Below are 20,745 nucleotides of genomic sequence, written 5' to 3'. Positions count from 1 at the left end.
ATTAAGGGGTGTTTGGGGTAGGGTCGATCACTGTGGCTCCTGGCAGGCCAGAGACCCCGCAGGGCCTGTCCCCCCCTCCAGTGCCCGGGGGCTCCCGCGGACGAGGGGAGGGATGGGCAGCAGGGACCCCTGCGGGTCCGCAGCCCCGGGGACAGGGCTTGCCGTGTCCCTGAACGCCACGTCTGCTACAACCCCCGGACCGCGGACAGGCCGGCCCCGAGGGGCTCCCCCCGCCCGCGGACGAGGTCCGCCCCGGGCCGCTCCAGCCCGCCCGCCCCGTCATGGCGCCCGCCCCGCCCCGCGGAGGGCGGCCCCCGGGGCGGTGCCGCGGCCGGCGGCGGGGCGTGCTCAGGTGCGGCGGGCGGAGGCGGCGGCGGCACATCGGGAGTTGCGCTGCCCAGCCGCCGCCATGAGCAGCGCGGAGCCGCCGCTCGGGGCCGGGCCGCGGGCGCAGCCCGCCTGGAAGCGGGAGATCCTGGAGCGGAAGCGGGCCAAGCTGGCCGGGGCGGCGGGCGGCGAGCCGGAGCCCCCGGCGGGGGAGCGGCTGGTGGTGGCGGAGAGCCTGGGCCCGCTCCGCGAGAACCCCTTCATGCGGCTGGAGAGCGAGCGGCGGCGGCTGCGGCAGGGGCTGCCCGGGCACGGCCCCGGCCCCGCGGCGGCGCGGCCGCTGCAGCAGCTGCTGGAGCTGTACAGCGCCGTGCCCGGCATCCGCACCATCCGCGCCGACAACATCCTCATCATCGAGTCCCAGCCCGACGCCGCCGCCTGCTTCGCCGACGGGGACGCGCTGCCCGGCCGCCGCCGGGACCCGGCCGCCGGCTCCTCCTCCTCCTCCTCCTCCTCGTCCCCGCCGCGGCGCCCCGACCCGCTGCGGGAGCTGCTGGCCCGCCGCGGCGCCGCCCTCGCCGAGATCCGCGCCGACCAGGTCGTTATCTACGAGGCGGCCGAGCCGCCGGAGCCGCCCGAGGCGGCCGAGCCGGGCACCGTCAGCCGCCTCCTGGAGAAGTTCGGGCAGCGGCCGCGGGGCCGCCGACGTCGCGGCGGGGAGGCGCTGCCCGGGCCCGGGCCCGGCGCCGTGCCGGGAGGGCCGGCTGCCCCTCCGCAGGTGGGACCGGGCTCCCCCCGGGCCGAGCCGGGCGCTCCTCCGGCGGTGCCGGGCTCCCCCCGGGCCGGGCCGCCCCCTCCGCAAGTGGCACCCGGCTCCCCCCGGGCCTCGGCACCTCCGCAGAGGGCGCCCGGTTCCCCCCGGGCCTCGGCCCCGAAGGCGGGACCGGGATCTCCGCCGGCGGCTCCGGCTGCCCCCCAGCCGCTGCGAGCTGCCCCTGCCCCAAGGGCTGTCACCCCCCACCCCACGGCTCCCCCTCGGGCGGCTCCCCCTCAGCCTGCGGCCCCCCAGCCGGTCCCAGCTCCCCCCCGGGCTGTCACCCCCCAGCCGCTGCCGGCTCCTCCCCGGGCTGTCACCCCCCAACCCACGCCCCCCCAGCCGGTCCCAGCTCCACCCCGGGCTGTCACCCCCCAACCCACGCCCCCCCAGCCGGTCCCAGCTCCACCCCGGGCTGTCACCCCCCAAGCCACAGCTCCCCAGGCAGCCCCGGCTCCCCCCGGGGCCGCAGCCCCCCAGGCGGTCCCAGCCGCCCCCAAGGCCGCAGCCCCTCAGGCCAACTGCTTTCTGCACAAGATCGGCTCCAACTCCTTCACTGTCACCCCCCGGGGGCTGCCCCCCGGCAGCCGCGTCCCCGAGCCCGGTGCCGTCCCGGCCGGCCGTCCCACACCACCCAAGGGGCCACCAGTGCCATCCGCCAGCGCTTCCCATGCCAGAGCCAACGCCAGGAGGCCAAAGCCGGAGGAGGCTGAAACGGCCGTGTTGCCCCTGCCCAGTGCCAGTCTGGTCCCCAGTGCCACCGGCTCCACCCAGCCGCTCTCTGCCTCTGCCCCCCGGGCCGGGGGCTCCTTCGAAATCCTCCCGGCCCCCAAGCCTGACTTGGCTGCCATCCCAGCCCACGACCTGCAGGCCCAGGCCTTGGCCAAGCTGCGCCTGAATTCACGCAATTCCTTCCTCTTCGTGCCCCGCCGGGAGGGCGGCCCGGCTCTGCCCTCGGCCCAGAGCGCCAGGCCGGGGCCGCCACCGCTGTCCTTGGAGGAGAAGGCACCGAAGGAACCGCTGAGGGCTTCCGCACCGGAGCAGGAAGAGCCTGTCACTTCCCTGCCAGCGCCTCTGGATCCATTGGTACCTGTGACTTACATCGATGACATTGTGGAGCCGGAGAGCGGGGAGCTTTCCCCCAGGGCCGACTCGGCCACGAGGACAGGGAGCTTGGCGGATCAGCCTGGAGGCCCTGACCTGGAGATGGAGTTTTCCTCTGTGCCCCTCTACAGACCACACTCTGCTCCCCAGCAGAGGGGAGGCAGCACCTTCACTGTCGTGCCCAAAAGGAAGCCCGTTGCCTCGGGGCCGCAGACTCTCACTGCTGCCAGCGGAAGGCCACAGCGGGAGGAAGAGGAGGATGACGAGGAGAACAGAGGAAAAGGCAAAGCTGTGGAGAACGCTGATGGGCCCCAAGCGGGGACGTCCCATAAAAAGCGCTACCCCACAGTGAACGAGATAGAAGTGATCGGGGGGTACCTGTCCCTGGAGAGGTCCTGCATGAGCAAGACAGGCTCCCGCCGCAAGAAGGTAACTGCCTGGGGTGCCTCTGCGCTGAACAGCCAGGCTGAAAGTAGCTCAGTGCTACTTTTGGCCATGAGGCACCGGGGTGGGGGGAGGAAGACAGGCAGTGTTTTTTTCTGGTCTGTTTGAGAGCCAGAGGCTTGCCCTCAGGGAGGGGGCGTTTGGTGGTGTTAAACCAAGCAGACGGGGGGTGGGCTGTGACCTGTGATAACTGCAGGACCTCTCCCACAGTCGCTTCTTGGGGGTATGGTAATGGCAAGTGAAATATCTCAGGCATTTAGAAAACGTAGGTGAGTTGTGAGGTTCGGACGGCTGCGAACGTGCCCGCTCTGCAGCCCTGCTCGCTGTGCCTGGCGTGTGCTGGAGGTGGTGAGCTCTCCGTGGTCACTGCCTGGTTTGTGACACGGTACAGCGGGGCGTTGGCATCTTTCCCGCATTAGCGATCTATTGATAGAGGCGCAGGAATTAGGTCTCTATTAGGCAGAAAGGGATCAGCAACAGCTTAACTCCCCTCGATGGGATTGTACCACCTGGCCGCTCGTTCTGGGTGCCCGGCTGCGCCTCTGAAGATCCGCAACGTGTTGATTGCTCCAAGTGCCTTTGCAGGGAATGCCAGGTTTTCTCACTGCTTGGGATCTACCGTAGATCCTTGTGAGCCTTAAATTGAGAGTTAATCTTTGTATGGCTTGATAAAACGCATCTGGGTGTGATAAGGTCACAGCCGCGCTGCAAGAGTGGGTTATTTTGCTGTGCCGGAGGAGTAGGCGTGAATTGTTCGCCTCTGAAAGCAGCACGCCGAGGTGACAAATCCTGATTTCTACGTCTGCGACGTGACATGTTTCTCCGTAGCGGGAAGAGCTGTTTGACGTTCCGTTACCTAAATTCGACTACATATTTGATGGGCTGAACCCACGTGGGTGCCTGAGGCGCTGAGCATTCTAATTTGAGGAAATCCTTTGAGTAGGGCGTATCTCACCTGGAAGGGAGGCAGGGAGTGCTGTTTCTCATGGCTTAACGCTGAGTTCCTTCACAAGAGCACGCAGTCTGTGTTAATTTGGTTGTGACTAATGCAGGGAGCAGATCTGGAGCATGAAGGCCATGAGATCCGGAATAAGCAAATAAGCGAGAGTGTTGCTTCTCGCTCAGTGCTCCTGCAGCTTTTCCTTGTCCTCCCGCAGGGAAATGCTTAATCAGACTGGAATTGTTCTGCTGCTTAAATACCTGCTGCCTTGCGCTCACTCCAAGCAATGTTCTTGGCTCTGCTCTGTTCACTTTGGGGTATTAACTGGATTTACAGCAAATGAGGTGCGTAGTGTAAATGGTGAAAATATCAAGAAGACGTGTTACAGTTACAGGTACTCTTGGGGTGGAGCAGAAAATGCAGAGGAAACCGTGCGGGTTTCCCTCTTAGATAAGCCTGGCTTCTGGTGCAGTCAGAGGAGCTGATTTCTCTGCAGGGTGGTGCTGTGGGGCTGCAGCCTTGCTGGTGAGAGAATAAAGCCTTGAAACCAATTAAATGGTACATGGTGGAAGCTGTCCTTAACAGTACAAAAAGGAGGGAGGGGGACAGGGCTAATGCAGCGACGGGGTTGTTTAAGGGTGGTCAGACACTGGAACAGGAGCCCAGAGAAGTGGTGGCATCTCTGACCTTGGAGCTGTTGGAAACTTGCCTGGGGAGAGCCTTGAGCGACTGATCGGGTCAGACCTGCTTGGGCTAGAAACCTCCAGAAGACCTTTCCCAATCTAAAATATGACTCTTTGAAATTGGTTAACAACTGTTTTGTCTGTTCAGTGCTGGATTTGTGTGACACTGGGCAGATCGTGTAGCTTCTCCACCTCTGCTCTTACCGGCTTAATAGCTTGAACTGTTCCACTCTGCAGATGAAGTGTGCTAAATACTGCGAGATGCACATAAAACTGGAACGGCTTTTGCTAAGAATTAGACATGGGGGATGTCCTGCTGAGACTTGAATAAAGATCTAGTTTCTGAGAAGAGAGGCAAAGAAGGAACTGCCTGTTACACTGCAGAGCTCAGGGGGCTGAAACAAACGGGGACCCTTTGGAAAACAAGGTCCACCTTGAGGAGAAGGAGTGGAGACACAGGTTTCTGGGTGAAATTAAATGTGGCGATGTCATGGGAGAAACACTGGGTTTTCTGTCAGTTCCCTTCCTGCCAGGGAAGGCGAGCATGGAGTTTGACTTTGTGGCCAGGGCTTAGAAGATGCTGATGCTGTAGCGAATGGAAAGATTTCTGTTTACTCTTAACCTAGAGGATGCTTGTGGCTTGCACTCTGCGTAATAAGGCTGAGCGTTGATGCCTGAAAAGGAAGGAGCTAGTATTAGGACGCATTCCTTGGTTTCTTCCCGAGAGATCGCTGTGTGTCGCCAAGGCAACCGGCCAAAAACAAGGGTTCTGTTTTGTAGATATGTCGAGGCTTTCTGAAACTCGGTTTTGGCCTGAATTGGGCAGAAGCAGCCATTTCCTGTGAGCTGGAAGCTGCAGTTCTTTGGTAAAACCAATGTCCTTTTCTCTTTTGGGGTTATCAAAATCAAACCTGGTGCTGGTTTCAGTGAGCAGCTACCCAGGTCTTTTGGGGTGATTCTCTCCAGGAATTATCCTGCTGGATGAGCCCACCTCCTGCTGAGCATCTTGCTTTCCAAACCTTGCCTTGGATTTGCTGAAAGGGCTTTTAAGTGTGTTCCAGACTCAAGAAAGCGATGTTTAGTGAAACTTCGATGACTTGGAAAACTTCATCTCCTTGCTGATGCCCAGCAGGAAACTGGGCACGCAGATCTAGCACAGCCTGGAAATGTCACGTTCCCGTGGATTGGCGAGTGTCTGCGCTTGCAGTCAGGGCGAATGATTTATTAGGAGGGAGAGAGGCGGTTGTGGCAGTTAGACTGATTGTTCTGCGAGATGCAAATTGTGTTTTTCTTCAGATGGGGAAGTTTGACCTCCCTTTTCCGTCCACTGATTCCCTGATTGTGGTAGAGATGCCAGCAAAAGGGAGCCAACTTGGTCCACAACCTCCGTAGGTTTTTGGAGTGGGAGGGTGGCTGGGACAGGGTGGGGGTGGTTCCAGCACTGCTCTGCTCTGTGGAGGGAGCTCCGGCCCCTGCTCGCGGCTGCAGAGCTTGTGACTGTGCTGTGGCCTGAGGGACGCTGCTGGTGTTCAAGGCCTTTCAGGAAAAACAGCTTTATTACTCCTTCCAGACGCTTCAAGAATGTGAAGCAGCTGTTTGTTTTGGGGTTGGAGCTGGATGTTGGGCTGATGAGGGAGAGAGAGAAATGTTGTCCCTGTGTCAGAATAAAAAATGAGTTCCCAACTCTATGGCACAACTAGAGCTGCTGCGGTGGGACAGTCATTTTTCACCCAGGGCTGTGAAGGTGAACATGGAGTTGTGTATGGTGGGACACAATCAAGATTCGCGGGTGTGCTGATCCCGGGGAGCGGGCTGCCCATGTGGGCAGGGAGTTTGAGCTCCTGCCCTCCTCCAGGTGTTAAGATGCCCTTCAGGACCGTTCACCCGCTCCGCGGCTGTTTGGAGAGCTCTCCAGGCGGTATCGCCGTTAGTTCAGATGAAGCAGCAGGGATGTGACTTCAGTTTGAAAGCGAAGTGAACGTTCGCAGCGTTGACCGGATGCGCTGGGTTTCCAGCAGAGTGCTGGGCAGCTGCTGTCGGCGCTGACGGTGAGGACAGGATACGTGCGCGGGGTGGAAGGAGACCTACTGACCTTTATTCTAAACAGGGAGTGGAGGAGAGGATGCAGAGTGCTGCTGGTGACCTCTGTTCGGTGCTTGTCTTCGTGCTCTGTTATTGCAGAAGTAAGGACACTCCAGCCTGATAGCGGCCCCGGGAGGAAGGGAAGGCTTTGCTGCAGGATGTGAATCTGCTATCTCAGAGGATAAAATCTAGCTCGGCTGAGCTGACAAGGATCAATCTGGGTTTGGTTACCTGCCAGAATAATGTACAATAAAGTTGTCAGCGCGATAGAAATCTAGGTTTCTGTAAAACATGTGACTGGCATGTTGGAGCAAGCGATTGGAAAGCGCTGCAAACTGCTGAGCCAGCTGGAGTCCTCAGAACTGTAGTTGCGTCTTCAGGCTGGACTCGTCCACGAAGGCCCTGTCTGTACAGAATTTCCCCCAACTGTGCTCCTCCCCTGTGTCTGGTCACTCCCGTGGTTCATCTCACGTCACAGTACATTTGTCCTCTCCAGGACCTGGCACCTCCTGGGGATCCTGCCGCAAGGGTGGCTTCTGGCCAGGCCACCCAAAGTCCTGTGATTAACAGGACCTGAGAGCCATCAGACACCACATTGTTGATGGTTTTAGTGGTTTTTGATTGTCACAGTCAGCAGTTTGCCGGGTGGTGGAAGGTGAGCTGCAGCCTCGTGTGAACAGGGCTACAAGAACAAGGTTGATGGGATGCAGATAGTTGGAGTTTAATGCTTTCCTGCTTCTTTGCAAAACTGCTTCAAAGATGTTCAGCTGAACTTCAAAAAGTCCCAGCTTACATGGACTTTAGCACAGTCCATTTTCTAACGTTTTGAGCTGCACGATGCCTCAATATGCCTTCCAGATGCCCACTTCGGTGTCTGTAAACTAAACATCCCTCAGCTTTTCATTGTGGGCAGGACTGGGCAGCAGTTTTGTTGGTCTAACCTGCTGAACTCCTTGCTCTGTGGCTTTCCATCTGTTCAGTTTTGCTGGAGATGCTCTCCTGTGAGAACCAAGTGTAGGCTCGAGATGTTGGCAGGATGCACGCTGCCAGCTGTTGCCCAGACCTGTTTGGAGCAGGTCTGCACGGTGTGGAATCTGAATACTGGTGACTGCCTGAAGTAGTTTTTTGCAGTGTATAACAGAGATTAACCTGGTGGTAGAAGCAGAAATCTCTCTGCGAGAATTGCTTGGATCCCCTTGTTTCTGTTCTCTGGAGGGGTCAGGACAAAGATTTGCATTATTTAGCTCTGAGAGCTGCGTGTTCTGTTCTGCATTCTGTCTCACGGTTACGCTCTGTTGGGGCAAATACATCACTAAGGAGGGGCTGTAGTACATATCTGACATGGCTGTATTGAATTTTTGGTAGATGAGGTCAGCAGTGACAAGTCCCGCTCAGGAAATACATGTCTGGTATGATCAGGTGTGGTTCCTCCCCGGCAGAGGCGATTTCCACTAGCTGTCAGATATGAGCAGGCTCTTCCACCCAGACAGTGCAATTTCCCTGCCATTTTCTATTTCTGCTGATGTTTAGCCTACGATGTTGATGGCTAACACTCTGGAAATCAGGATCTTGTTGCGGTTTTAGTTTTTAAACCACCTCGCAAGCTGGACCTGAGGCTGTCAGCGGAGAGGCAGGTTGGTTTTTGTTGCCCCACTGCCTGCCAGCTCCTTGAAGTGCTGGTGCTTTTGTTCTACTAAACCCTGACCGAGCAGATGAATCATCTTTATCTCATCTCTGTAGTGGGAAATTTTCTGGGATTCTCCATGGCCTCCCTGCTCCCATGCTTCGCCTCGTGCCGCAGCGGCAGTCTGAGCTGCTCCCAAATTCCCCCTGGTTCTCTTCCTCCCGTCCCCTGCTTGCCTGTCTCTGTCGGCAGCACAGGGAATGGGACAGAAGGGCTAAAATAGAAACTCTTATGCAAATAAGAGACAAACCTGCCTTTGAAGCTGGTTAGGACGTGCCCCGGGCTCAGCCCGCCCCAGCTTGAGAGGAGATTTGGAATGCCTTGTGCTCTGAACTCTAATCACACAGATTAGTTAGCGTTATCTTAATTGGTTTCCTTAATCTGTGGACAAGATTGGAGATGGGGTGTAATTTCCCTCCATCTTGAGTATTCAGCTTGTCTTGGGTTTGGGTTTTCCTTCCCCCTCTGTTTTTTCCACGGTGTTCCTCAGAAGGGCTGAGGAAGTACACGCTCAGGCTGGCTAGGGGCGAAGGCTTGCTTCTCTGTGTTTTATGTGGGAAATGGTAGAAAAAATTGAAATGCGTGGTTTCTAGGGTCAGTGGCAGTAAAGGACATCTCAGTAAGAGCTGCGGCAGCATCTCCTTCACCTCTTGAGTTTGTGCTCACTCCCCTCCTGTGCGAAACCCGGGCAACTGAAAATGTGTTTATAAACCCAGAGCCTTCCTAGTGACTGCAATGGGACGCGGGTATGCCATGAAGCTGGAACAATGTCTCTGGATTGTTTGTGTGGGAAGAGTCACGTGAAGCATCTGTGTCACACAGGAAAACTTCACAAACATCCTGGGAAAACCTGGACTGGAGGAACGTGGTGCTGATGTTTTCTGAGAAGTGCCCTTCAGATGATCTCGGGAACTTGGCAGGATGGAGCTGCTGCTGTGCAGGCATTTGAAAATATCTCGGATGCTGGGAGAGCAAACTTCTTGCGTGCTTAGGGAAATTGCCTAGCTTGCAGCTCGTGAAAATGCAGATCTGAGGGCATATCCGTAAGCCCCACGGTGAACTTGCTGCCCTTAGTCACTGCTCTTCGAGGAAGTAGCTTTTGCATATTAGTAGTGCAGAAAAAAGGGCAAGAGAGATGTGAACTCTCTCATGCAGCTAATACTGTTCATGTCACTGAAGCCTTTTGCTCCTGAAGTCTAGAATGAGCTCCTTCCCAGGGTGAGAAGTAATTCTGTTCCCAGCCTCCCTGTATTTCCTGGGAAATGACGCTCCATCTGTCCTGTTCCAGCTGGAGACGGTTCACTTGCTCCAAACCGAGGTATTTGTTTGGACTGCTCTGGTCAGTCTTGGTTGCTCAGAAATGTTTGTGGGTGGCATCTCCCAGCGCTGCACTGCCCTGGTGCCACAAATTGCAGGCTTGGAGTTGCCTGTATAGCAGAATCCTGTGCCGTTTGGGAGTTCTGCGCGTTGTTTGTGAATCACAGATACCAAGTCTTGGCCCTGATGGTGTCTTGGTTGTGCCTGCTCTCTTTGTGTATTCAGAGGAGATCTGCTTCATATACGTAGGGAAATTTGCCCAGTTCTTATGGGCCACGGAAGTCTATTTTAATTGCTTGTTAAACTGTGGGAGGCTCTGGCTCCTCTGTCTGCAGATGCGCGAAGGAGTGAAGGGATCCTTGGGTGAATGGTTGCTTTGTGCCGTGCCCGGCTGGGACGCCAGCTCCCCATGGCTGGTTGGGCGCTGGAATCTCTTCTTGGCTGGTGCAGTCAAGGGAAGAGTTAACCAAGAGACTGTCCCCACGCTGTCCCTTCTCATCAGGAATTTGAAACGTCCCCGTGTCTTGTACGAGGAGTTTAATATTTCGAATCTCCATGCATCGCTCCTATCTGCCATGTGCTTCAACATATTGATTACACAGAGCGGGCTTTGTGGGTTGCCTTGTAAATGGAGACTTTCTTGTTTGCCTTGTGGCTTGGGAGCTGGGATGCGATCCTGGAGGCAACCTCTCCTTTGCCGCCAACACAGCGCTCCCTTGACATGCTGCTGCTGTAAATCTTTACCACTTCTGGCTCTACTCAGTAACTAATTCTGTGATGCAGTTAATGGTTGAGCAAAACTCAGTGTTCCTCTTGGGAAACGCTTCTTGGAAAAGCGTGGTCAAGCGAGCTTGTGGTGGAGCAGCTAGCTCCTGTGCCCCAAAACTCTTCTTTTTGTACAGAATGACAGCAAAGTACATTTCTGAAGTGCCACCTGCAATCTCCCAGCCATGCTTGAGCTGCCTCAGCCGTAGCAGCGCGGGGTTCATCTGATACAGGAACCAAGCCTCAAGTCCCCTCCATTCCTAGGTGTACCTGTCAGGGGAAAACCCTTTCTTCCCCTGTCAAGGAGAGGCTTTAGAGGTACAAAAGCTCCTTATCTTCTCTTGAATGACAGCAAATGTCTTAGTAATACGCTGGTGCTACTGCAGCCCCCAGGATACTCTTCCAGGCTGCTGTGCAAAGAGATTGTGCCTGGAATTCAACAATTCAGGGTGACTGTGGCCGTATTTCCAGGACAAGTGTAGGCAGATAAGCTCATTTCTAACTCCTATGAATAGTCTAATTTTTCCCAAAATCTTTTATCTAAAAGTTTCAGAGAGAAAACTGCATCGCATAAGAGAGTCTGGGTCATTGGCTGCAGGCTGTAATGAAAAAATGAAGGTCCCTGCAGCGGTACGCAGCTTCTGAACTCTTTGTACTGAATTTGCTGGTCTGTGAGAATGGTCAGACTGGGTCAGATGGGAAGACCAGGGTAAACCCTTTGGGGATCTTTGTCCCCTGTAAAATATCTGCTTCTACCCTCTGTTTGCAGTCTCCCAAGCAGTTATTAATCCGCGCAGGGACCTTCCCTCTCGCCCCACGGCAGCGCGGAGGTTGCTCTGTGTTGAGACCCATCTCGTCGCACGGATCCCGAGCTCTGCTAGGCAGAGCCTCCACCGAGCCACTGGACGGGTTCTGGTGCTTGAGGAGCTTTCCTGCCCAGCTTGGGCTGCTGTTGCTTGCAAATGTCTCTGGGATGCTCTGTATCAACAGGCTTCCTGACGCACTCCCAGCTGTCTGCTGCTGTGGTTTTCAGGTATTTGGTGTGATGTCTTCTGCTTTTGTCCCATTGTCCAAATCTCTGGGCAGCCAGTGCAGCAACAAACATAGCAAAGCTCAATGTAAGACTGCACAGAAGCACAACATCATTTTTCTTCAAACCACTGATTTTTATTTATTTTTTTTTTGTCCATGCTTGTTCTGTCGGAGACTTCAGTCACTCGCTGTTTTGTGTTCATGCTGAATTGTTTTCCGCCCTTCCTGCAGATACCAGCCAAAACCCCTCTGCTGCTGTTGCTGAGGAGGGAGGTGGTGCTGGCTGATCAGGTGTGAAAAGCTGTTAAACCAGCTGCTTGACATCACGCCCAGCAGCACGCTGGCAGCCTGCGCGGGGCCTAGGGAGTCCTGCAGCCCCGAATTTTGTCATTTCAGGGTTGTATTGCCTGCGGAGAAAGGATGATTAGAGGAAAACTAGTACCTGAAAAGAGTAAATCTTCATCCCTGGTGCTGCTCGGCTCTTTGGATCTTGTGAAGTACTTGGGTAGCATAACCACGGTACCAAAAATTGCTGCGTCCCTCCGGTCGCCGCGCAGCAGCTGCTGCTCTCTTATTGAGTCCCTGCAGCAGCAGCGCGGCGGGTTTGGGTGTGCTGGAGGCACCCTGTGATGTTAGCAGGGGCAGGAACAAACTCCAGCTCGTGCTCCATGCCTTGCCATCCCATCCGGTCCCTCTGCACGCTGAGCAGGGATGCCGCGCGGGAGCCGCGGGTTTGGGAGACGGCTGCTGGCAGTGGCTCTGCAGGGAAGGGAAATGGGCTCGGGGATTTTCAGTCCCATCACAGGCTGCTGGGATGGGGGTCAGTGTGCTGACCCTCACTGTCCTTGCTGGAATGTAGTTAAAGGGTGATTTTTTTTTTTTTTCTTAATGCCTAGAACAATTTTTTTTCTTACTATTATAAGCTGAGGAATTGGATTGCTAAAGAGGTTTCTGTTCAAACGATGTAAAGCACCCTACGTTATCACTTCGGCTTTGCCACACCTGCCAAGAAGCAAATGTGATAACGGGCAGAGAAGAGAAAAGCTTGGAGCTGAGGGTGCAGATCAGCCCTGTGGTTTGTTCCCAAGACTTGCGATGGCATCCCTGGTTTGTGAGAAGCCGTCAAGTGTTTGCTCTTTCATTAACTGTGGAGTCAGGCAGACTTTCCCACCTCGCCTCCAAAAGCCAAGGTGTCTGCTGACTTTCACTGTTCACATCACAGGCTGGTTTCTGTAAACTGGTTATTTTTATTTCTGATATGTCTCTGTACACAGGGCGCTCGGTCCTGACGGCCTGCAAGGTTGACTCTTTTTTTCTAAGTGAGCCATTTGTGACTACTCGGATTTATGCTTGTTGGGCAATGTCCAGCCTAGCTTCTCCTTCATGGGTACTCTATTACTTGTTACTGTTCAAATCCGAGCAAATAAATGATTTTTTTTTTTTTATGGCAACAGGAATCTGGTGGCGGAATAGCGCAATATTCCCTGAAAAGCCTGCCTTACTCTTTCCAGTGTGGCTCTGATTGCTGGGGACAGTATTTATATAGACATTGTTTTGGGTTGGACCCTGGTTTTGTGACACGGTTCTCGGTGAAGCGTTTGGCTGAGCAAATCCCTGCAAACATCCACAGCTGAAGGGTGCGGAATTCTTTCTTGCCACAACTGGCAGCTGCTGCTGAGGCAGAAATGGGGAAAGCGCTGCTGAGACGGGATGCACAGCGTCTGCTGCCTGGGCGGGACTGTGCTTGGCCCTTCTGGGACATGTTTTTCTTCTAAAGAAAATTATCCCTGTCGCCTTTTGTGTTTCTGTAAAAGTCTATGTGGTCTGGCTGGCTGCTGGCTGTGCAAACCTGTCATCTGTGCCATTACTGGGCTCCTGGTTTTTCTTTTTAGATGGTTCCTGGGACCAAATCTGCCTGTGTTCCTTACGCACAGCGCTCAGTTCTGCTCACCAGCTGCTCGCAGGGTTCCTTAAGGCAGTCACATCGACCCGTGCGTCCCCCAGTTTTGCCTGAATAAGTCGCCCTCCATCTTCTGTTGGATCGGGCAGAGCTGCTTTGTGCTTCCCCTGAGCCGGCCTCGTGTTTGGGGAGGGGAGCTCTCGTGGGGACCCTGTGTGATGCGACGGCTCTCGACAGGTTTATCGCTTTAGGTTTTGGGGCTGCGTTCCCCTCGGCTTTCACTCTGTGTGGGCAGGGTTGACAGAGCACCCCGGGGGAGCGTGCAGGTTTCGGGGAAGGCGGCTGCTGGTGTGGAGTCCATTCTCAGGAACAAACCCTGTGCCAGGGCCTGGCTGTTCCTCCGGTGTTTGCTTTGCCTGGGTGCGTCCGGGAGCTTTATTGCAGAGCGACCGGAGGGCTCTTCCTCCTCCTTGGCAGCAGTGCAGTGGGTGCAGGGGGGTGGGACGCTACCGTAGAGCGGGCCGAGGTGGTTTTTGGGGAGGTCTTGCACCAGGGTGCACTCACACCCAGCAGGCCGGCCCAGCCAGAGGCGTTGCTGAAGCAGCAAATTCTCTTGTTGGGAGTGCTCTCCCACGGCCGGGGCCTGGGGCACGTGGGGCTGGCACCGCTCTGGTTAATGATTGCTCTTTTTGAAGAGCTTCAACATGTCCTCGCACAACCTCTCCACTGCAGGTGCCCAGCAAACCTCGGCGGCAGGGTGTTCAGTGGGACACCCAGCCCGGCGCCGGGGAGCACGCGTGGCCCGGGTCGAATTAGCTGCGGGCAAGGGGGAGCTGCTTTAGTCAAGGCTTAGGCCAGGCTGTTGGCATGCTGCCGTTGCGGGGTGTCTCCTGGTCACTTCTGCTGCTTTCTACTCTTTTGCTCCCTGGTGAGACTGTTTTCTCCTCTTGCACTACTTGCAGCTTGGGTCCGAATTGGACTTAAAGTTGTTTTTCTTAAAGATTTCCTCCTGATAGCAGAAAACCAGAGCAACTTATTTCCATCTCCCAAGCCTAAATTCTAAAAAGAAGGCACATCTCTCACATCTCCTTCATTTTCTGTGTTTAGCCAAGTACTTCTTGCCCTTCAGCACGGTTGCCAGCACTGGAAAGCAGCCTGCAGGCAGGGTCTGGTTCTGGGATGGCTCCTGAGCTTCCAGGAGCCCTGGGCACCTCAGCCCTTGTGGCCTTCGTGCCTGGCAGCGTGGCTCATCCCCGCAGCACAGACACCACATTGTGAGCAGTTGCTGCCCGCTCCGCCGCCTGGCTCGGATCAGGGAGCATCTAGGTCAGCAGCAGGGGTGAGAAATTCGGGGAACAGCAACTGGGATGCTCTGATCTTTGGAGACATTTTATTCCAACCCCTTTTCTCTGAAATATACTCATTCCTCTCCCTATGGAGAAGGTCAGAGCAGCTCTGAGCAGGGAATGGGGAAAGGCAGCTGGTTGCCCTCTCTGCTATTTCCAGCCTGCCTTTTCCTGGGAGCACGGGGAAGGGAGCCAGCCTGTGCCCGAGGTACATCCCAGACTCGGACAGAGCAGCACGCAGCTCCATCGTGCGTTTGTAGTGCGGGGGAGGCGTTAGGTTCTCACTCTGTTACCTGGTTTGATCCACGCTCCCCTCATTGCTTTTCTGAAAGGCAGCAGTGAAATGCTCCCTGCTTTGCCTTGAAAACCCTCCTCACACGCAGGGCTCCAGCGTGCCTGCGGGCAGTGCAGGATAACCAGCAGCAGGCTGGCTCCCGCTCGCTGTCGGTTGCAGGCTCTGGCAACCCCACGCAGGTGCAGGTTTGGCTTCAGAAGATGCCGATGGCAGCTGCGGCATCGCAGCGATGCTCTGTGTGCAGGAGATGCAGAGAGGCGGTGGCTGCTGTTGCATCTCAGCAGCACGCGTGGTTGCGTGATAGCTGCTCGGGGCCACGTGCCGTTTCCCAGCTGTGGTGCATTTTGTATACGAGGGGAAACTGCAAATCTGGCACATAGCGCAAACGCGCTGCGCTTCCTTCTTGCTGGTTGTTCCACAGCATCAGAAGAGATCTTCTGAACCACCCAGCTCCTGCCGCCTGTCACAAGCAACCACGTCCTTTTAATTCTGTTCATAACCCTATTAGCTGAGTTTTATTTGTAGTTAGAAGCAAAGGGATCACAACACCCTTTTAGGCAGCTGCTCCTGAACCTTGATCCGCATTGGCCTGGATATTTCCCTGCGTTTGGCGTAAATTTCTTCCTGGCAAGCTCATTCTCCTTGTTTGTCTGTTGTCTGCTGGCATGAGCAGTTCTGCTCCGCTCCTTGGTGTTATTTTCTTGGTGTACTTACAAAGAGCTGTTGTGCTTTTTCTCAGCCTTCATTTGTGCTGGTGTGAACGGGTGGAATCTCCTCCCCACCTGCTGAGATGATTTGTAACCAGATCTTCTAAGCAGAATGGTAGCTAATGATTAGGACATGTAAGGCTGCAGGGGAACAACCCCTTCCCTCAGCTTTTCCTTTCAACTTGGAGCTGGACATCTGGAGTTACTGTGTCTGGGTTTGGGTGTCCTGCTGCAGGATAGACAGGAACTGGAGCAGGTCCCGCGGAGGCACCAAAGCGCACCTGGGGCTGGAGGAAACGGCATCTGAGGAGAAGCTGAGGGAGCTGGTTTGCTCAGCCTGGAGAAAGGAAAAGGGGGAGTCCGATTGCTGCCTTCCGCTACCTGCTGGGTGTTACAGGGAGGATGCAGCCAGGCAGTCCCATTTCCAGTGGAAATGCCCTGCTTTATTCCCAGTTTAAGCAGCATCATAATGATGATTTCAGTCCTGTAGCCAATCCAAAATTTTCTTTCTCAGTTACTCACAGGTGGTGAACTTCTCTTAGAGGAAGGCTTGATCTTAAGCATTGTCCCATTTCTAGTGTTCTTGCTCTCCAGTATTCTGAATGACCAGTATTCTTGCTTTCCAGTATTTCTGAATTCTGAAAAAAATTCTGTTTTTCTTGATGAACTCCCATGTTGGAGTCATCCTCACTCTTAGTCTCCCAGTTGTAGTGAGAATACTAAATAAAACTGGTTTCAAAACACAATTTTTAAGTATCTCTCACTTGCCCAGTATATTCCCTCTCTACTACCGCCTGTTACCATCTCTCCTTCAGCTGCTTCCATCTTCTCACTTTTGGTATTAAATCCTGTTTTTATCTAGCTTAAATAGCTTTTTGCCAGAATGTCCTCCCAAAATTGTAGCCCTGATCACTGATGTTTATACTCTCTAGAGCATGGGTACACAAATGAGTTGGCAGGCATTAGCGCTGCCACCTTTCCAGCGCGGGGATGCTTTCCTGTCCTCCCTGGCAACACTGGTCCCTCTTGAAGGACGCGCCAGCTGCCGGGCACCACAGTGTCGGACGATGGCAAAGTGTGTGCCGGGGCAAAAAGCCGGGGGTACTCCTGACCTCTCAGCCTCCTGACTCCATCCCATCTATTTGGCTATCAGCCTTTGTGGTTTCTCTCAGTGTGGTAAGAGATTTGGCAAGGCACATGGGGAAAGGTGCGAGGGAGGAATGTGCAATGGCTGCATTAAACCAGGGTGAAGCCTGATCAATGGTTTCTTGTGCTGCTTTCTAACAATTCTCCTTTCGTGTTGTCTAGATGAAGATCTCTTTCAATGAGACAAGTTTGCAGACTATGTTTGAGTACCCGTCAGAGAGCTCACTGGCAGAAGAGGAGGAGGAGGAAGAGGACGGACATGCTTCTGAAGCAGAGGAGGACAAGTCTTGCACCTTTTACATTCCACGCCCAAACAGCACTTTGCATCCCAGTACACCTAACTCAGGTGAGCCAGGCACTGCGTTGGCACTGTGGGGTTATTGTTGGTGTCTGACACCGTCCGCGTTTCCTACAGACCCTCATGGGGCTCCATGGAGGTGGAAATGCTAACGGAGGTGGCTTCTGACAGCAGAATTGGAGCTTAGTGGGGACAGGGCTTGAACTGGAACAGGGAACTGCTGATGGTTCTGCAAGCTTACAACTTGCCCCTGCCAGGATCCTGATCCCGCTTCCTTTTGGGGCAGCGAGAAATATTCATGTCAGCTTTGTCCTTCCAGCAGATTTATCCAGCTACACCCCAAAGCACTCCGTGAAGTTCAGCGAGTGGCAGGAGCAGAAATATGAGGAGATGCCTGCTGCAGAGGGAACCCTCCCAACTGAAGCTGATTCCCAGGGGAACCAAGTTATGGTGAGACTTTAAAGAAAAAAGCCTTTGTTTTGTCCTGCCGTGCTCTTATCCCAGTGCTGGGGTTGGTCTGGACAGTGGATGGGATGGGACGGGATGTGCCTTCCACTGATCACCTGTGTGTGCGCTGCCCAGGGAGGTGTGCCACCACTCGCAAAGGGATCAGCACAAGGTCCCACTGCCACCTCCAGACCTGCCTCTCCCTGCCTGTGTGAGGAGACTTAAGGCAGCCGGCAGGCTTTGCGCTCCAGGGCACGTTTGCAGGGGGAATTAAACGCACTTCTTAGCCCCGGGCAAGCTGCCAGTGCAGCCTTCACCGTAGAAAGGAGTGGGTACGCATTTGCTTTGGGTTTGCTGACCTCCATGTCGACTCTGCTTTCTCCACAGCTCACCCCAGCAGAGAAGGGAGGACTCTCCGATTTCAGCAGCGAGCCTGCCCTGTATTTTTGATCGCTTCATCTTCTAGCCTGCAGCAGCGGCTGCTGGACAAAACGTGTCAGTGCACCTTCCAGATGTCCATGCAACCACCACGGAAATAAGCTTCTGGGTCCCTCCCACACCACGGTTTTCTTTGGATCCTGATGCCAAGGGTGGACTAGATGCCATCAGGCATCTTTGGAAAATATTTGCACTGAATTCTGGGACCTAACTACTACTTTTAAGGTGTATCCTACCTGTGGCCTTGCATATTCCTTGTTCAAGATCAGCTGCCGATGCAGGTGTCTCAAGAACAGATCTGGAATCCTGGGATGGAGGTGGATTCTCTTAGTGCTTATTGGAGTCCGCCCATCCAGGCACTGCTTGGGGTCTGGGCGGCTTTTGTAGTACTTCTCCCATCAGAGGCCCCAGTGAAGAACGGTTCTGCAGTTTGAGCACTGGGAGTATCTGGCTGGATTCACAGAAGTGGCTGTGATTCCATAGCCAGATTGGGTGTGGGTTTGGAAAACCATTGAAGGTTCACGGTTTGTTCCCGGCGTGTTTCTGGGTCCAGTTTCACTGAACCAGCGTGGAACTGATTTGCCCGTTGCGTTCTTGTGAAGGAAGCAGAACGCGCTGTGTGAGGGATGGGAAGGGGAATACACGCCTTTAGCTTTAGATGTCGTTTTTGCACTGATCTGTAAAGAAGGGTCCAGACCAGCTCTAGAGGATTCCCAAACACTGGCCATAGCTTTGATCTGTCTGTACCCAACTCTGGCACCCAGCCTCTACCAGCTGATTGTGCTCCAGTTTGCCAGTTCCTCTTGTTGCTTTGTTCCAGCATCTAATGGGGCCAGGCCCATTTAGATTTAGAAGATTTATCTGTCTTGGTTGGCAAGGTGGCTTCCTTCTGGCCATGCTTGCTCTGCTCCTCTCATGCAAAACACAGGAGGGCCACTTCACTCCTTTATTCTGCAGAACTTGAACAAGGAATATGTGGTGTTTTTTTTTTTTTCTAGGATTTTTATAGTTCTATTGTAATTGTTTAATGCAGCCAATATGCAAAAGAATCTGCTAGAATCTTCCATTTATGTTTTCTACTACGGTAAACTCAGGGTCAAAATTGCACTCTGGAAAAGATGGAACATTGCTGCTAATGTGATTTGTACTTTTGGGATTAAAAGAGATGCAGTTGGAATAGATACGGCCTCTCTGGGCTTCATGGAATGAGTGGTACCCCAGCGCGTGGCTTGTAGCTTTTATTAAATTTGACACTTTTATTGGCTTGTCTGTTATATTGGGATGACGAATGGCTGGTCAAGCTGACACTGGTGTATGGACTGAAAATGCTCTCCATACCTGGCACTTGTTTTGGTGTACACTGTAGCAGCAGGAGGACGGTGGTTCTGCTGAAAAACACAAGACTAAATGTTAGGACATACCTACTTCTGGCTATTCTCCTCTTCTCCCCTGGGTCCCTAGGTATTTCTGGAAAGATAATGTGGGAAAACAAACAAACAAACAAACAAACAAAACCCAAACCACAAAAACCTCAGCAGTTTGTTAGACAGTGGGTGGAGGAGCCACAAAGGAACACGTTCCACCTCCTTGCACTTCTCCAGGGCTTGTCCTGTTAAAGCTAACTCGAGAGCAGTTCCCTGTGTGGCCTCCCAGAAGCAGTGTGTGGTTGGCAGTGGAAAGAGCAGAGAAGCCCATGTGCTGAGGCTTCTCCCATGAAATACTTCAGGACAAGATGCTGAGGGTAGAATGAGCAAAAATGCCAGACTGCTGTGACAGCTAGATTTAAGGGATGAGTCGGTTACGTGGAGTTGAACACTGAGCAGCGCCCAGAGCCAGTAGCTGTGCACACAGCAAAGGAGGTCGGGGACAATGTTTGAAGAAAAGGTTATGCACAGCTAAAGAAAAGATCCCGGTGAGCATCTTGCACTGTGGAAAAGCTCAGGCCAGTTTAAGGCAGCTCTGTCTCTAGATTTGCAACTTAAAAAAATGGCAGGTGGTGAAGCAAAAGCTGCTTGCAATGAAAGCTAGGGACAAGGTGCAGAACGAGCTCTGACTGTTCTGCTGGGGATCGATGAGCAACACTGCTCTGCGTGCTGTTCCTGGTGAGCTAGCGCTGTGGTTAGGCCAGGCTCAGCGGAGGTGGGAGTGCAGAGCGTGCTTCTCAACAGGAGCAAGCGGAGCCCTGTGGTGCTGCTGACTTCTCTGCGCCTTCTTCCAGTCGCCTGGCTCCAGGGAGGCGCTGTGATTTGCGCCCTCACCGGGTGCTGCCTGCGCAGGGCCTGGCTGTGCACTCTGATCCCTGTGGCACAGATGGGCGCTAGGCTGGTTCTGGGCAAAGCGAGGGGGATGCTGCTGTGAGGGCAGAAGCATTAGCTGATAAGAGCAGGGTGCCTGCAGGCCCTGGAGCTCCCAGCAAGAGTCCCTACAGCCCCTCGAGCCCCCAGCCAGGCTCCCTGCAGCCCCTCGAGCCTGCTCACCTCTGTGGATATGCATCAGTATCACTGTGCTCTAAATAAAAGGCATTTTTTTTTGTAGGATGCCAACCCTGACCTCTAGCATGTCAGGATTAACATGAGTAGATCCCTATTACCAAAGTGCTTCTGAAAGGAAAATTTACTTCTGCAAAACACTTTTATTAAACGTGCCATCCTTGTACCAGAACAGCAGCTGTTCCAGACCAACAGGGCGTTCAGGTTGAAAAGCAAGTTTAGGAATGCTTTTGTTCCTTTGCTTGATTTTCTTTTTCTTTCACAGTGCTTTGTGGCTCACTGGCTTTACCAGCACTCTCAATTTCCTCCTTCTCGGCATCTAGCAATGTCTGAGAACTCTCCACAAGCTGGGGATAGAAACAAATAGAAATAGCTTATTTTTACAGAAACTGTTTCTCTTACGAGTTCCCTTTGAATTCAGCTCATCTTCCTTGCAGCAAGAGGGATTCTCCAGCCCGTAGAAGATCGAGTATTACAGTTTTTAATT

The 20,745-nt window shown here is 54.1% G+C and overlaps 1 protein-coding gene across 2 annotated transcripts; it reads left to right on the top strand.

Moving 5' to 3' along the window:
* The first annotated feature begins 388 nt into the window (after positions 1 to 388).
* Positions 389 to 19,028, top strand: TPRN (taperin). 2 transcript variants are annotated; one of them, XM_086763837.1, is made up of 4 exons: positions 389 to 2,674; positions 16,749 to 16,932; positions 17,207 to 17,334; positions 17,719 to 19,028. In XM_086763837.1, exons 1-4 carry the CDS (start codon positions 410 to 412, stop codon positions 17,779 to 17,781), a joined length of 2,640 nt encoding a protein of 879 aa, XP_086619963.1. In that variant the 5' UTR covers positions 389 to 409; the 3' UTR covers positions 17,782 to 19,028. The 2 variants fall into 2 exon arrangements, with proteins under 2 accessions (XP_086619963.1, XP_086619962.1); XM_086763836.1 differs by having other exon boundaries at positions 17,204 to 17,334.
* The last annotated feature ends 1,717 nt before the right edge of the window (positions 19,029 to 20,745 follow it).

The sequence above is a fragment of the Chlamydotis macqueenii genome, chromosome 20 (assembly GCF_036417535.1).
Source record: "Chlamydotis macqueenii isolate bChlMac1 chromosome 20, bChlMac1.mat, whole genome shotgun sequence".
Lineage (NCBI taxonomy): Eukaryota > Metazoa > Chordata > Aves > Otidiformes > Otididae > Chlamydotis > Chlamydotis macqueenii.
This window is presented reverse-complemented; position numbering and strand designations above follow the sequence as displayed.